At 44.6% G+C, this 17,500-nt stretch overlaps 2 protein-coding genes across 2 annotated transcripts; one reads left to right on the top strand and one right to left on the bottom strand.

Annotated features, from left to right (window-relative positions):
* Positions 1-6,883: 6,883 nt before the first annotated feature.
* Positions 6,884-8,685, top strand: TAS2R41 (taste 2 receptor member 41; the record flags this gene model as incomplete). Its single annotated transcript, XM_058723502.1, is given in 3 exon segments — positions 6,884-7,085; positions 7,088-7,216; positions 7,219-8,685. Coding segments are annotated over 3 exon segments (1,044 nt in total), but the record flags the coding sequence as incomplete, so codon positions are not given.
* Positions 8,686-10,889: 2,204 nt separating this feature from the next.
* On the bottom strand, positions 10,890-15,352 carry LOC131508460 (olfactory receptor 2F1-like). Its single transcript, XM_058723501.1, has 3 exons — positions 14,881-15,352; positions 11,222-11,283; positions 10,890-11,090 (listed from the first exon to the last, which is right to left on the bottom strand). Exons 1-3 carry the CDS (start codon positions 15,350-15,352, stop codon positions 10,890-10,892), a joined length of 735 nt encoding a protein of 244 aa, XP_058579484.1.
* Between the last annotated feature and the right edge of the window lie 2,148 nt (positions 15,353-17,500).

The following is a 17,500-nucleotide window of genomic DNA, read 5'->3' as shown; positions in this document are numbered from 1 at the left end:
GCTCAGGTCATGATCTCATGGTCCATGAGTTCAAGTCCCACGTTGAGCTCTGTGCTGACAGCTCAGAGCCTGGAGCCTGCTTCCGATTCTGTGTCTCCTTCTCTCCTTGCCTGTCCCCCGCTCTCACTCTGTGTCTGTCTCTCTGTCTCTGTCTCTCTCTCAAAAATAAACACTACAAAAAACCCACAAAAAACAAAGTTAGGATAATAAATTTATATATACATATATATATATGTTTTAATTTATATATATATTTATGTATTATGATTATTTCATCTTTTTGCCATGGCAGACATAAGGAAGCCTTTTAATAATTATTGTAAGAGACTGTGAAGTTTTTTTTTTAATTTGTTTATTTTGAGAGAAGTGTGAGTATGAGTGGGGGAGGGGCAGAGAGGGAGAGAATCCCAAGCAGGTTCCCCGCTATCAGCACAGAGCCTGATGTGGGGCTTGATCCCATGACTGTGAGATCATGACCTGAGCTGAAACTAGGAGTTGGTTGCTTAACTGACTGAGCTACCCAGGCACCCCAAGAGACTATGAAGTTTATGAACAGTGGTAGCTCAATAATGAACAAAATTATTGTTAATTTCTCAGGAAGAATCATCATTTGTTCTCACAGATGGCACTTTTCTAGGATACGCAAATATTTTGTGGAAAGTATGGCATAAAACATGAAGAAACATAAATCTTCGGAATAAAAATATTTGATTCATTAATTTTGCTGAATAATCAAGATTTTATATTCAATCTTAACTGTAATTTTAAATGGAACCATGACACAATAAGCTTGGTGATGTTCCATATTCCACCACAGTGGTGCTTTTCCCCCAGAACCTAGAAGGACAAGGCACAGATTCTGAAGGTTTTATTGCAGGCAGTGTTTTTATATCCTCGCTCATTGTTTCACAGTCTACATTGTGATGACTGTCATTTTAGACATCCTGTTTCCTCTCTTCAAAGAGGGAATCATGGCTCATATCTACTCTGGATGCCCAGCCAGTGTTATTCTGCATAATATTATAATATTAACATGAATATATAATATATATAATGTATTATAATATTCATGCTTTCATGAATGTTGACTTTACATTTACTATTTTTTTAAGATTTTATTTTTAAGTAACCTCTACACCCAACATGAGGCTCTAACTCACTACCCCAGGATCAAGTCATTTGCTCTTCTGACTAAGCCAGCCAGGCATCCCTACGTTTACTGTATATAACCACTGTAGACAATTATATTACCTAAGGGATAATATATTATCTAGGGATCATAATTGCTGATTCTCTAACATTTGCGGGATATTTAATATGACTCTTCTGTTTTGCATCAAAAATATTAGTGGTTCTCTCTCTTTTATAATAAAAAATCATGTTTGTTGTATCTCATGCACATACCTATTTGAACACTAATATAATAGTTATCACACATCGGATTGTGTTCTATATTTCTCAGTTAACATTCATGGTTACTTTTCTATTGACTCCAGTCTTGTTTTCAGCTTTATTGAGGTATATAGCTGACAAACAATTGTAATATGTATAAAGTGTACAATGTGATGATTTGATTTGTATACACTTTGAAAGGGTTTCCCACCATCAAATTAATTAACACCTCACATAGTTACCTTTCTTTAATGAGAACACTCGCATTCTACTCCCAGTCAGCCACGTGATCATGACGGTAAATACTGACAACCATTCTCTACCCACATAACCGTTCTGTTTTCCATTTTCAGTATCGTAGTCAGTAAATGACATGAGATATTCAACACTTTGTTATAAGCTAGGCTTTGTGTTAGATGATTTTGCCCAACTGTAGGCTAATGTAAGTGTTCTGAGCACATTAAGGTGGCTAGAGATTCTCTAATCAGCAATGGCTGATTTCCATTACAAATTTTTTTTAATGTTTATTTTTGAGAGAGAGCATGAGTGTGCGAGTGGGGGAGGGGCAGAGAGTGAGGGGGACAGAGGATCCTAAGCGGGTTCTGTGCTGACAGCTGCAAGTCTGATGTAGGGCTTGAACCCATGAACTATGAGATCATGACCTGAGCTGAAGTCTGATGCTCAACTGACTGAGCCACCCGGGTGCCTCCTAGTTTGAATTTTTATAGTAACTAATAATGTGGAACATCTTTTTGTTTGCTTGTTGGCCATTTGTCTGTCATCTTTGGAGAAATGTCTGTTCAAATCCTTTGCCCATTTTAAATTGGATTATGTCCTTTTATTGCTGAGTAATAAGTGTTCTTTATATATTCTGGGTGCAAGTTTCTCATCAGGTATATGATTTGGAGGTATTTTCGCCCATTCTGTAGTTGTTTTTTCACTTTGTTGATGGTATCCTTGGAAGCACAACAGTTTGTAATCTTTGATTTAATCCAGTATGTCAATTGTTTCTTTAGTCACTTGTGCTTTTTTTTGTTGTTGTTAAAAAAAATTTTTTTTAACGTTTATTTTTGAGAGAGAGAGAGAGACAGAGCATGGGGAGTGGAGGGGGGAGGGGCAGGGTGAGGGAGACAGAGAATCCAAAGCAGGCTCCAGGCTCTGAGCTGTCAGCACAGAGCCTGATGTGGGGCTGGAACTCATGAACCTCAAGATCATGACCTGAGCTGAAGTCGATGCTTAACTGACCGAGCCACCCAGGAGCCCCTAGTCACTCATGCTTTTGTTGTCCTAAGAAGGCTTTGTCTAACCCAAGATCATGAAGATTTACTCCTGTGTTTTCCTCTAAGAGTTTTGTACTTTTAGCTCTTATGTTTGGTTCTGGGATCCACTTTGAGTTGATTTTTGTGGATGGTGTCCAGTATCAGTGTTTTGTATGTAGATATCTAGTGTTCCAGCGCCTTTTTTGATACTCATTGAGTTTTTATGAGTATCAAAAATTAACATTTGTAAAGCGCTTGGAAGTGCATGGGGATGCATAGCAGCACTGAGTAAATATTATTTTATCATTTACTATATGGAATTGTCATATGTCTACTTATCTTTTCTCCCTCAAAGACTATCTTTGTCTTTGTGCCTACATGGCTGGCCTAGTGTCTGATGGACGGTACCTGCTGAATGGATGAATGATAAATAGAGCTGCTCTGCTGAGGCTGTCAGGTGGTAAAGCGCGGTTTCAACACTGCTGGGCTGGGCTTGGGTCCGGACCAGAGGGCCTGTCAGAGTGAGAGCTGCTGACAGTATCTGCCTCAGGGCATCTCCCCAGAGCACGCGGCTTGCAGCCCCTGGGTCCAGATCCCCCTGCAACGCTCGAGTCTCTTCAAAGTCTCTTCAGCACAGTTTTCATTTCTGTGTCGCCCTCCTCCCCGTTGTCTTCCTCCTCCTCCTGTACCTGAGCATGAGCTCAGAGAACGGAATCCCTCCTGGATATCAGTCTCAGCCAAGTCTCCTCAGCTGGATCCTTTGACTTCCAACCCCTCAAGGCTGAAGGTGCAGGGTTCGCCTCCAGCCCCTTACCAGTCTCCGTTCACACTCTTTCCCCACGTGATCTCATCTAATGTAATGGCTCTAAATACCGAGTGTTGATGGCTCCCAAACCTGTTACTCCAGCCATTCTGAGATCCAGACTTATATTTTAATTGTCCCCTTCATGTCTCATTTTAGAGATCTAACAGGTGTCTCAGACTTCACGTGACCAGAACAGACTTCCTCCCAGAAGCATATCCCTCTCAGTCTCACTCCTCTCTGTAGACAGCTCCGTAAATTCTCCAGTGACCGAAGTAAAAATTTGGGATCCATCCTTGATTCCTTTTTTTCTCTCACTCCCGCCATCAGGAAAATCCTACTGAATCTGCCTTCAAAAGATGCCAGCATCTCATCCCTACTCACCACTTCCAGTGCTCCCAGCTGAGAGGAAGCTAGCGCCTGCTTGTGCACGGTCTAATGCAGTAGCCTCTGACTGCTCTTCTCTACCCTTGCCCCTCCCCACTTCCATTCTCCCAAGTCCTGATCCACAGGATCTGTTTAAAAACAGATTAGGTCATGCTACTCCCTTGTTTAAAACTCTCTAATGGCTTTCTATTATGTGAGGATAACATCCCAAGTTCTTACCATGACCAACATGACTTTCTTGATCTTGCCTTTTAAACAGAGGTTGACATTTCTACCAAGTGCAAAGATTTAATGATAGGAGATTTCAAAGTGAGCTGCTAGTTCACACTATTCAGGTTTTCACAGGCACTGGGCATAAACCTGTCCTGTAACTCCTGAAACCCTTTGATAAAATGAAAAGGTTAGAGAGTAGAAGAGAGAGGATTTTGTGAGGAATAAATATTTGGAAAAGCTATGTGATGAAACGCACTCCATCCTTCACTGAGGAGGACTTAACCTCAAACCTGGTGGTGCTCCAGAGCTTCTGTGGGGCCACTCTCAAATCTTGCCGTGTTACTGCTTCAGTCGGGAGGGATAGTGGGCTAAGTAAGGTCTTGTTCCTGCTGGGGGTAGTTAAGATAATGAGAGACAAACAGACTAGCTAACTTTTGGGGCAGAGTCAGGAGAATGTGGCCACGTTTGGAGTGTGGGGGCAGGGCTAGGGTACCAGTTTTGGACCCCAAGGGAGAGAGCATATGTGTGCAGGTGTCTTGAGGTCTGACCAATAGGGCTGTCTAGTGGGGTGAGGAAATGCCAGCAGCAATGATTTTGGGGAAAGTGTTCAGGAGCTGAGGAAGGAGTCCCAAGGGATCACCCAAAATAAAGATGGTTTCTCCCCATCAAAGGGAATTGTGGGAGAGCGCCCAGTGGGGAGCCTCCAGAGCTCTGAAGTTCCCCAGGAAGGAGCATCAGCATTTAACATGTGCCAGGCCCGGAAGGCACAAGGCTTTGGTTCTAGTCCAAGCAAGACCCTTCCCGCCCCTTTTGCATTCTCCATCTGCATCAGCCAATGCCATCTTGTTATGTAGTTTTTATATATTGGACAGAAATGCCCCATTTCTGGTCTGAGTTGGTTTTGTGACTTGAAGTGATCTTGGGACAACTTAGTTGTTAAGAGTGAATAGTCACGTGGCCTCCGGGAATTCTTTTTCTCTGGCAGGAGAAGGTTCTCTCACTGCGTAAAATTAGAAGAGATGGTGGGAAAGAATGAATAAAGTGATGATTTGATAATATTAAGAGTTCAGCCAGCTGTACATGGCAAAGACTCTACTCGCTCGGGCCCCTCAGCCCACGTGTCCCCTGAGAATGCCCCCCATCCCGTGGGTGTGAAGGAGCAGTTTCTCCCTCTCCAGCTATTCTCCAGCAGTCTTCCTCTCCTGTTTTCTTCAGGGCACTGATTACAATGTGAAAGTGTCTTGCTCATGCACGTGCTTATTGTCCGTTACCTTCCATCAGACTGTAAGTTCCACAGAAGCAGGAATCCCACCTCTTACGTTCGCTTCTCTATTCCTGGCGACAAGAATAGGAGCCTTGTGTGTGTAAGTGCTCAGTAAGTATTTGTTGAGTGAATGAGTCAAAACTGTATGAGTGACATGGATCTGAGAATAGAAAAAATGCATGTTCACCTACCTTCAGTGAGATCTCTCTGTTGTGGATTATTCATTTTAGTATGATTATACATTTATGGTGTGGTAGTGACAACTTTCACATTATTTGTATGACTATTTTTCTTAGTTGATTCATACAAAGTCACAATCCAAAAGGACACACTTACATAAAAACATACTCTTGAGTTTTTCAAACAAATGTGGACAAAGGACAGATTTGAACTGCTAAATAGGAAACATTTGACTATGGACCAAGCTGAGACAGTGTGAGTGGAGGATGGGGCAGAGAGAGAGGGAGAGGGAGGATCCCAAGCAGGCTCCACACTGTCAGCGCAGAGCCCGATGCGGGGCTCAGTCTCACAAACCATGAGACCATGACCTGGGCTGAAATCAAGAGTTGGATGCCTAACTGACTGAACCACCCAGGAGCCCCCCAAAAAATACTTTTGCTTTTTAATGTGGTCTCATAGAGATCTCTTTTTAATGTTGGTGTTGGAAGACAGGACAGCACACATGCCTTGTAAGCTGTGGTGTCTCATTGTGGCAGATAGGCTCTAAGATGGTCCCCCAACTTTGGTATCTGTACCTTTTTGTAACCCACACCATTTGAGCGTCCCTGCAGACTGCGACTTGCTTCTAGGCGATAGAATATGGCAAAAGTGATAGGATGTCCTCCTGTGATTGTACTACACTGTTTAAGACTCCATCCTGCTAGCCAGCTCCCTCTAGACACTCTCTTTGCTGGCTTGATGGAGTAAGGTGCCATGTTGAAACATCCCACTTGGCAAAAACAGCCAGTGGCCACCAGGATCTGAGGGAGCCTTCAACTGAGACCCAGCAAGAGGCAGGTGCCCTTAGTTCCACAACTGCAAGGAAATGAATTCTCTCACTGGAACATAAAACTGGTTTAAACCGTTATCAGTCATTCATATCTCAGGGTCCATGAAGGATTTAAGAAGAGGTTTGGTAAAAAGGTGGACCAAAGATTCTGACCTTGAAGGGGATGACTGCTCATATTTGAGGGTGGATGTGTGACAGGGAAGCTTGGCTGGAGACAGACTTCTCTATCATCACTGTTTTGCCCAGGTCTTGGCCGTATTAAATGTCTCCTGTACTTCTTGCCTGTACGCTTCATGTCTTAAGAATGATCTGATGGGGAGGGGTGTGTATATTCTCCCGAGGGAGAAATAAGAAGGATAGAACTCAGCTACAGAGACACTGAAAAACTCTCTACATTGATGCTAACGACGGTAGCATGCAGGCAAAACCAGACAAAGCAAATCAGGGGCAGCGGGTAGGCCTCGTGGTAACTGAGCCCACGGGAAATTTGCATCCTCACTGAGCTGAGCTCACCTTTCCCCTGCAGCCCCAGTATCCGCCTTGTGAGCAAACTCTGACTCAGATGCAGAGCCTGGACACTCTTCTCACGTCCCCAGGAAAGGTCTAAAGAGGGACTGTGTGCGGGGGTAGGGAGGAGGCCAGGGACCAAGGCGCAAGGCACAGGGGTGGTGACCCGAGCGGCCGAAACGCGGCCAGGGCTCTCAGCCTTCTTCATGCTGCTCTTCGTCCTGCCGTGCCTTCTGGGAATCCTGGCCAACGGCTCATTGTGCTGGTGCTGGGCAGGGAAAGGCTGCAGCGGGGGAGGCTGCCTCCCTCTGGCATGATCCTCCTGAGCTTGGGCGCCTCCCGCTTCTGCCTGCAGTGGGTTGGAACGGTGAACAGCTTCTACTGGCCGAGTACGGCAGAGGTCCTGCACGGCAGTTCTTTGGTCTCCATTGGGACTTCCTGAACTCAGCCACCTTCTGGTTCAGCTCCTGGCACAGTGTCCTCTTCTGCATGAAGATCACTAACTTCACCCACCCTACCTTCCTCTGGGTCAAGTGGAGGTTCCCAGGGTCAGTGCCCTGGCTCCTCGTGGCTCCTCTCCTGATCTCCTTCATCGTCACTCTGCTCTTCTTTTGGGGAAACCGTGCTGTGTGTGAAGGATTCTTAATTAGAAAGTTTCCTGGGAACATGACCTTCAGACAGTGGAGCAGGACACTGGAAGTTCACTACTTCTTGCCCCTGAAGCTGATCACCTTGTTAGTTCCTTGCTCTGTTTTTCTGGTCTCAGTTGCACTGTTGATTAATTCTCTGAGGAGGCACACCGGGAGGATGCGGCTCAGCACCCACAGGCCACAGGACCCCAGTGCCCAGGCTCACACCAGAGCTCTGAAGTCGCTCGTCTCCTTCCTCATTCTTGATGCTCTGTCCCTCGCATCCCTGGTCATCGATGCTGCAGGTTTCTTCTCAGAGAGTGACTGGTACTGGCCGTACTGGCCGTGGCAGATTTTAATCTACCTGTGCATGTCTGTCCATCTGTTTTTCCTCATCTCCAGAAACCTCAGGCTTCGAGGGGTGTGCAGACAGCTGCTGCTGCTGGCCAGGGGCTTCTGGGTGGCCTAGGTGGCACGGTCTCCTTACCCAGACCCCCGGAAGAGACTCAGGGAGGGTGACGGAACCTGTGCCCACTAACACGGAGATAGCTTCCGAGGCAGGTACCTACTGGATTCTACTCTGGGCTTCCTCCTTTGGGAAGGAGAGGAGGGGAGTCAACTCTGGGGATTCTCTGAGCGAGATTCCTTCCTTGGGACACTGTCAAATGGGGGCCCACAGGTCCCAGAGAGCCAGTATTGTCCAGAAGTTCAGAATATAAAATTTTGTCTGTTCTCTATTTCGTGTCCCCTCTGTTATGTGGCAGCTTCCAGTTAAAGAGTCCTGATTAACAGTACATGTGATCTCAACAGCCTCCCAGGGGATGAAGAGAAAATGTGTCTGTGGCTGAACTGGGATGTGGATGGGGAAGAAGTAGGTCTCTTGAGGATAATGTGTTGGTTACCATGGGAGCCCTGGAGGACAGTAGTTGGGGCCGACAGTGGTCTGGGCTGTGATGTCGCATAGCCCTCCCTTCTGTGCGGATTCTTTTTCTTTCAGCACACTTGGATAATTTGGTTTTAATTTTATGAAGACTGGAAAGTTTCTTCACACAAACCCATCTCTTTTCTTATTATTATTTCCACTGTTCTGCTTTCAGTTTTCCCCCCTCTAAAGTCTCAGTGGCAGCCAGACTTTTTCCATGTTTATTCTTCTTAAGAATCACACATTGTGATTTTCTCTGTCTTCAAATTGTCTCTGGAACTTTTTTTTCTTAAGCAAAAGTCACAAAGTCACATGTAAATTTGAATAAACATGTACTTCTAGTTCTGAAAAACAAAGACTCAAGAGTTTCTCTTAGTTTGCATCCCAAAACCATTTAACCTCTTAATTTTTTTTTTTTTTTTTTAAAGAGAGAGAGAGAGCATGTGTGCGCAAGCAGGGGATGGGCAGAGAGAGAGCACGAGAGAGAATCCCAATCTAATCTCCACTGATTTAAAATGTTACCTTTTATCGTGACTAAATTCCTATATATATTGGGGTATTTCCTTTCTGTCCCGTTTTGCTATTTTGCTACTTTGGTATAATCATGTGCCAGTACCACAGCATTTTGACTATTTTAGGTTTATGATATTTGAATGACTGGTGAACTAGTCTTTCTTCATCAATCTTTTCTAACTTTCTTGGCTATAGTAGTGTCTAGTCCCAAACAATTCCTTTTTAAGAAAATTATGTTGGATACTATTAACTGTATAATTCAACATGAGGAGAAATACATATCCATGATGTCGAGTATTCTATTCAAGAATATGGTATGCTTTTCCATTTATCCAAGATTATTCAAGATTTATTCAGTCGGTCAAGTGTCTGACTCTTGATCTAACATCAGGTCATGATCTCACAATTGATTGTGAGACGGAGCCCCGTGTTGGGCCCCGAATTGGGCTCTGAGTTTGGTGTGGAGCCTACTTAAGATTCTCTCCCTCCCTCTGTGTCCCTCCCCACACGCTCTTCCCCCCCCCCCCCCCCGCCAAAACAAAACAACATAAAAAACTATTCAAGATTTCTTTGATTACTTTCCGTAGTGTTTTAATTTTTTAAAATATAGGTCTTACACAACGTGATGTGAATTCTTTTAGGTGTAATTAACCCTGTATGCCTTAGTTTCCTGACATATTCACCGAGGTGATAGCAGCTGTCTCAGAGTAATTGCGAAGACTGATGTAGGCAGTATATGTGCGTGACACATTAGTATTGATCGTAACTTGTTAAGAGTAATTCTAGTGTTGCATAGTTAATATTATTTAAAAAATTATACTCTGTATCTGCATCAGCACAAAAAGAGTAGAGAAACCTGAGTATGGCAAGGACGTTTCTAGCCACCAGGAAAGACCAGTGTTTCTGTTTCTTTCTTTGACTCCTCTTGTTTTGTTTTTTTCTCATTCTTTAAATTTTTTTTTAACTGCTAAATTAGGCCAACACGGTAAGTGTGAGTGAGCTAAAGAAAAACCGTCTGTGGTGACTAAGAGATCACTGAGAAGGGCCTCTGATGCTGAAGGAGGCCACCAGAGGCTCACTAGGGGGTGTGACTCTGAGAATAGTTCAGTTAAGTAGCTTTTTTTGGTTAAGTTTTTATTTAAATTCCAGCTAGTTAACACACAGCGTAATATTAGCTTCAGGTGTACAATATAGCGTTCTATCTTCCATACATCACCCGGTGATCATCGCAACAAGTGCCCTCCTTAGTCCCCATCACCCACTTCACCTCCCCTACCCCCCACCTCCCCTCTGGTAACCATCAGTTTGTTTTCTGTAATTAAGAGTCTGTTTGTTGGTTTGTTTCTTTCTCTTTTTACTCCTTTGTTCATTTGTTGTTTCTTTTTTTTTTTTTTAGTTACAAAATTTTACTTTTTTTAGTTGTGCAAACAGGGTACATGTTTACGAGGGCTGATGGAGGGCGCCTGGGTGGTTCAGGTCATTAAGCATCCGACTCTTATTTTCAGCTCAGGTCATGGTCTCACAGTTTGTGAGTTCGAGCCCTGCCTCGACTCTGTGTTGGTAGACAGTGTGGAGCCTGCTTGGGATTCCCTCTCCCTCCCTCTCTCCCTCTCCCTCCCTCTCTCCCTCTCCCTCTCCCTCTGTCTCTCCCTCTCCCTCTGTCTCTCTCTCTCTCTCTCTCCCCCTCTCCCCCTCCCCCCTCCCTCTTCCTCTCCCTTTCTCCCTCTCCCTCCCTCCCCTTCTCTCTGCCCATCCCCTACTCATGCATATATGTGCACTTTCTCTCTCTCAAAATAAATAAATAAACTTAAAAAAAAAAAAAAGAGGGCTGATGGTGAGAGAGTGTCATTACCCCATACATTTAAAAGATAAATGATCAGGACATTACAGACTGTACTTGGTTATGGGTACCCCCTCCCCCCCAAATCTCCCTGGATTGAAATGAGCTCATCTGCTGATGGGCAGATGGGCTATATTTGCTGACATCCTGGGTTAGCTTTCTGCCACACTGACAGAGACTCTCAGGACACACAAGTTCACACTCCTGGCTGGGAATCCAACCTGAGGGAGAAGATAAGCAGACACTGACATGGCTGGGCCAGCCTGGCCCTCATTCCTCCGGCAGTGTCCACACCGAGCATCATAGCATTTGTAGAAGGTGGTCACCAGCTTGTCTGCAGAGTGGGTCTGAAGCTGCACGAAATAGGCACACGGGTGTTCGCAGTTAGGATGTGACTCTGCAGGAGAGTCAACATTCTCCCAGGCAGCTGCTCCACACGCATATCCTCCACTGATTTCAGCTTTGGATTCCTCCGATTTTTTACCTTGTCGGTGATGTGCACGTAGGGGCAGGTGTCGCAGGCGAACTGGTAGCGGTGCTGTCCTCCTGCGTGATGGGTCCGTTGCCACGGCTGGGGCAGAAGCAGCCTGGTGGCCGACTGCCGTGCAGGGCATCCGCGGCCCGTGCGGCCTCTGGGTACTGACACTGAGCCCGTCTCAAGCCCACTGTTTTGTTTCTTAAATTCCCCATATGAGTATATTCATGTTATTTGTCTCTCTCTGACGGACTTATTTCACTTAGTACTTAAGTAGCTTTTGACATCAGCTAAGGGAGGCAAAAAAAAAAAAAAAAAAAAAAGAACTATTTTGTTTTTTCTTTGAAGACATAAAGGGGAAAGAAGAAAACCATAAAGGGAATAGTAAGAGTTACTAAATATTAGCTGTTATCTTTAAACTTTATTCTATATTATGTGCTGTCATGTTGCTATATCGAGCTGTTTTATTGAGGAAAGAAACGAAAAGACTAAGAAAATGTACTGGAGACCAGATTGAATCAATGAGAAATCAGATTGCCGGACCTTGGACCATGTGCTAGGCCTTCCACAGCCCTCTTCTGGTAGGTAGTGCTTCCTAAAGGAAAATCCAGTTCTGTGGTATCAGCAAAGCTTAGCTAAAACACATCTTATTAACCAGTGGCAAATATCACAGCTTACTACTAAAGGTTTTATGAAAGAAATTTTGTAAAATTTAAAAACACAATGCCAAAAAATATATGTCAGGATGTGTTAACCTTTTGGGGGCTGCAGACTGTTTGCGAATGTATTCGATTGGCGGATATTTTTGGAGTGCCTACCTGTAGGCAGCTCTCTGTGCTGAAGATAAAGTAGTGAGCCTTGTAGATGTCATTTCTGTCCCCATGGTGTTTACGATCTTGTGGGGAGTCAAGGGCCAGGTGTCTATTCATATAAACCTCCCTCAGGAGGTGATAACACTGTGGATGAGATGTCATTTGAACACACAGTTCCAGGTGCCTGTAGACCCGGAAACCTGTCCGTGAGTTCCAGGCTAAGGATTCTGCTCTCTTGTGGTATTCCTGGTCATGTGATTGTGTGAAGCAAAGAGTGCTGTATGGAGGGAGGGTTTTTGTTCTAGATGGAAGAGATTAGTTTAGTGCTGTCCTGGCAAAGCAGGGAGGTCTTGCCATAGGGATCCTCTACCATGTAAATTCCCAGGTCTGCTCAGAATGGCCACAGAACAATGTTCCCTCATGCCCATTTACTCCCTCCTTTGACTCTGAGTGACTCTAGAAATACTCTACTAATAGAGTTCCCACCTTGGAACTGGGTTTTGCTCTCTTAGACTTCATGCATTGATTTGTTCTCCATTAAAAAGATAAAGTATCAAGGCTTTGCCAGGCTAGTGCCTTTGGTGAGGCTCATACCTGTTTTGTAAGTCAGTGTTAAAAAAGCAAACTCCAGATCCCTCCTTAACCAGGATGGGACCTGTCTAACCAGAGGGTTGCCTCTTGAGACATGGCCTGAAATCAGAAAAGCAGGGTTGTTATCAGAGGTGACACTTACAGAAACACCAAGTAAGGTCTGTTTATTTTTGCTCAGTCTTCAGAGTGTTACTCAGATGGCATGGTTATCTTTTTATTAAAAAAAAATAAAAGGGGGTGCCTGGATGGCTCAGTCAGTTGAGCGGCCGACTTCGGCTCAGGTCGTGATCTTGCGGTTCTTGAGTTTGAGCCCCGTGTCGGGCTCTGTACTGACTGCTTGGAGCCTGGAGCCTGCTTCAGATTCTGTGTCTCTCTCTCTCTCTCTCTCTGCCCCTCCCCCGCTCATGCTCTGTCTCTCTCTCTCTCTCTGTCAAAAATAAATAAACATTAAAAAAAAATTTAAAAAAAGGAAAGCAGAAGGCACTTTACAGTTATACCCTTCGTTCAAGTCTCAACCTCAAGATGTATTCACTTTTAACATTCCCTTATGCTTTAAAAAACTTCTGGTCTATATTCTTCCCAATTCTTTGGTCTTTGAAACCTGCCTTATCTACCTGGTCTGCGAAGTCTGCCCAAATGAGAGGAAGTTGAATTACAAAAAATTGTTTCACTTACTGCCTCTAGTTAAGCGTGAAATAGAGACTTTGTCAGACAAAAAGAAGACAAAGTTTGTGCTATTTGTTTTGTCTCAGGACTAATAGTCCTGTGCAGAGGAAGAGGACAGCTTCTAGAATACGTATCACATGTGTCAATGCCCCATATTAGAAACTCTGCTATCTTTTCATGGCCTCTAAAGCACGTTCCTTGGCCTTGTTTTCAAAGCCCTACCAAACCCTCTTTCCAGCCTCACTTCGGCCTCATTACTCCTCAGAATGAAGTCTTTGCTCTAACCAAACTGGTTTGCTCACTCTTTCCCAGACAGACCTCAGTTTTTTCTACCTCTTCACTTGGTTTCTATGGTTCCTCCACTCACCAAAAATGAACCTATCTTTCGACTCCCTCAACTGTCCAAATTCAACCATTTCCTAAAGCCCCCATTTAATTTTTTCTTCCCCTTCAATCCCTTTGCAAACTACCCAGATTTTTCCCCCCTTCATGGGGTAATTTTATGAATTCCATGGGTTTTTTGAACCTTCATCTTGTATTTGGTAATTAAGCAAATATCTCCTTAGTTGTGTTTTTTGCATTGTTGGATTACGTTGTGATTTCTTTTTTTCTTTTTTGGCGCGTATCTCTTATCTTTTCAAATAGTCTCCAGGTTGGGAGGAAGGCTCTCCTGTTGACTTCGTGTGTCTCTTGCAGCACCTGGCATGGCGTATGGCACACAAATCTATTCGCCGATTGATATTTCTTTCTGAGACTTGCATCGTGTCCCAGGCCCATGATGCTCTCTGCTCTTGAGAGGAGGAGGTTGGGATGATAAGTGTTGTGAGGAAGGGCTTCAGGCTGGGCACGGAGGAGGTGTTCATTAAAAGTGGTGTTTGGTGGGGTGCCTGGGTGGCTCAGTCAGTTGAGCGTACTACTTCAGCTCAGGTCATGATCTCACAGTTTGAGTTTGGGCCCCGTGTCGGGCTCTGTGCTGACAGCTCAGAGCCTGGAGCCTGCTTCCGATTCTGTGTCTCCCTCTCTCTCTGCCTCTCCCCTGCTCATGTTCTTGTCTCTGTCTCAAAAATAAAGATAAACATAAAATAAATAAATAAATAAATAAATAAAATAAAAGTGGTGTTTGGTGATTGACTGTGGATGGCAAAGTTGACATTTAGGCCAGTGGTGAAAGTGGCCTTGGGCATTATATGTTCATGTTCACACGGTGGATGTGTAACATTTCTGATGGGTGTAAACTGCTTTTGAATCTTGTTGAGAACAGCCAGAGCTACAAAGATTTCAGAACTTAAGTCACTGCTTATATATGCCTTCAAAAACAAAGAGTACATTTTACACACACACACACACACACACACACACACACACACACACACACACACAGTTGCACAAATGCTTTATCCCTTAGTCCAAGCTTTGCTGTCCTTAGAAGACAGCCTTCTCTTTCCACTTTGGAGTTCGTCTGTATTTGTCTGTAACACAACCGAGTTCCTACCCAGCATTCAGCTCTGGGCGTCAGCAGCACTACTGTGCTAAAGCCCACCCTTACAGCCTGGTATGTATGATGTCCACGTGGGCCAGGTGGTCAGCACATGTACCCACGGGTGGGCAGGTACATCATGACCAGTGTCTCCACCACGGAACTCACTAGGCCTATAAGCCAAGAGACCACTGCTGTGGAGCACAGGGGGGCACAGACAGCCACGCAGTGGCCATAGGCCATAGCGGCCAGCAGCAGGAACTCGGTACCCCCCAGGGCCAGTGAGAAGAAGAGCTGAGTCCCACATCGGGTGAAGGAGATGGTCTTCTTCTCCAGGAGGAAGTGCACCAGCATCTGGGGGACCCCACAAGAGGTGTAGCAGATGTCCACCACTGAGAGGTTGCAGAGGAAGAAGTACATGGGCAGGTGCAGCCGCGCATCCAGCCCGATCAGGAGGATGATGAGCCCGTTGCCCAGCAGGGTCAGCAGATAGGCGGCTGCAAACAGGACAAAGAGTCCAGCCTGGGTCTGCCTGTCGCTGGAGAGCCCCAGGAGGACAAACTCACTTTCCCAGGTCAGGTTGTCCCTCCTCATGGAGCAGGGGGGCTGGGCTGCTGGGAGAGGAGGTGGCTTAGAGAAGCCAGAATCAATGAGAATTTGCAACAAAGGGTTTTCTGTGGGACTGCAAGAACTTGTATATTTTCCCCAGTAGACTCTGAACTTCTTCACATCATGGATCTTTTATGATTTTTCTTTTCATGCAAAGATTCCTAAAAAATGTTTCACAGTATGAGTACACAAATAAGAAAAAGTTTAAAGTAGTGGCCTTGAGGATAATTCTCTGATCCTAAGACGTAGGACGTGTGCTCTGGACTTCCTCCTTGTCATTACTCCTCACACTGGAGCTCGTGGTTCTTCCTGTTTCTCCCATAAGCCAGGCTGGGTCAGTGACAGAGAACATCACTCACTTGGTTCTCAGTGTACTGATTAATCAGGCTTATTCCTAGGTTGATAAGATCAGGACCTCATTGTACAACATTATGCTCACTGTAATTATGTCCCAACTTCTTGAGATGATGCTATTTCCTTGGTGAAATGCTGGCATTTATTTGAATGTTAAAGTAAGTGGTTTATAAAAGATGAATGTATATATCACTCACTTGCAACCAGAGCGTTTGGAACCTGATGGTGCCCACAGATGAAGTCAGTAAGGGAGTGCCTCTGAAACCCTTTGAACTTTGTTATGTGTAAATCCTTCTGTGACAGCAGAGATAGGTGTGCCCTTGGAACACCTCCCTGTTTACTTTGCTGGTCTTTAGCTTCTATCAAAGGGTAAAGATGCTATTTTTTCCCTTAGTACAAATGAAATGTACTAAGCAATTTTATCGTCTTTATTTCTCTGTTTGTTAATAGCAAGTCCCTCTAGCTCCATTGTCATGTCTACATTACGTGTCTGTGCAACATGGCGGGAGGAGATAGTGCTATTAGGTAGTAAAGGGGAGAGGAGAGACCACGGGGACATGGAGAAGAGTCCGCTGCTGGAAAAGCCCATTTGAGTGCCCACTGGGGAAGCTTGAGAAGGAAGGGAAACTCCAGGCTCTAGGGTTTGACTGTGAAAATCCCACAGGACTCACAGTGGCCGCACATTGAGATCACCTGGCACACTCGGAAGACTCCAAAAGCCCATGCCGTACTCCAAAGCAATTAAGTCACAATCTCCAGATATTAGTATGTCCGTACCTTTTCACGTTTCTCAAACAAACAAAATGTGGAGCTAAATTTGAGAACCACTGCTTTAGATGGGACCTTTTAATCTTATTTTTGAAGACTCAATGCATGTTCTTCTGGGGAGAGGAATATGTTTTGAGGTAAACCTAGAAGAGTTTTTGAGGAGGAAGGAACTTTTGGGTTGAGCTTCTCATTCTTTGAAAAAGTTGAGGCCAAGAGAGTATAAATAATTTGCCTCAAATTCCACTGAATCAGTGAAAACATGATCCTTGATAGCTTGCCTTTTTGTGTGTTGGGTCTTCCCTTAGTCTTACTTCCTTAGGTCTTGTCCCCAAACGATGTTTCAGAATATTTTAGACCCAGGGAAGTAGTAGTAAATATCCAATGAGATATTAGGTAGTACAATGAGATAATGTGTGGGAAAGCCCTCATAAATTTCAGAGCATTATCTAACTGAAAAGGATCTGCATCACAGATATGAAAGATGGGTCATAGAATGCAATGAAATGGAAATGAAAACAATTCAACCCAAGTTTTTCTAACAAGGCTTGAAGATAGAGCTCATGGGTGGATGGGGGTGAAAAGGGCAAAGCAGGTGGACACCACCCTCTGTCTCTCCTACCTGGTTGGAACCTACTCCTTTCGTTCTTTCAGTCCTTCTGTGGCCAGAAGGTGTCACTGTGGAAAATACTAAGAACAGAGACTGGCTTTGGCAGGGCACCCTGCTGGTTTTCTGAGCCCTGCACCTGGGATAGAGCTCCAGTTTTCCACAGAACCTATTTCCTTCGTCAATGCAGTAAGCAGCCAAATGTTACTCCCCCGATGCGGCTCCTGAGTGCCCAGAACAGCAACTAAAACTCTCCCCATGGAAGGGAATAAAATGCAAAACGAGAGAGAACACAGAAATGGCAGAAAAACTGGAAGGAACTTTCAGGATCATCATTTCAACCTTGTCATTTTACAAATGAGGACACTGAGGCTCAGGAACAGAAGGGGTTTGTGTGAGCAAAGCCA

Source organism: Neofelis nebulosa, chromosome 4 (assembly GCF_028018385.1).
Source record: "Neofelis nebulosa isolate mNeoNeb1 chromosome 4, mNeoNeb1.pri, whole genome shotgun sequence".
Lineage (NCBI taxonomy): Eukaryota > Metazoa > Chordata > Mammalia > Carnivora > Felidae > Neofelis > Neofelis nebulosa.
Note: the sequence above shows the minus strand (reverse complement) of the source record. Positions and strands in the feature narration are given on the sequence as shown.

Coding starts and splice junctions, on each gene's coding strand:
- LOC131508460 (XM_058723501.1), bottom strand. CDS start 15,352: ATGAGGAGGGACAACCTGACCTGGGAAAGTGAGTTTGTCCTCCTGGGG. Junction 11,284..14,880: donor CATGATGTACCTGCCCACCC/GTGGGTACATGT, acceptor CCCATCACGCAG/GAGGACAGCACCGCTACCAG. Junction 11,091..11,221: donor ACGTGCACATCACCGACAAG/GTAAAAAATCGG, acceptor TATTTCGTGCAG/CTTCAGACCCACTCTGCAGA.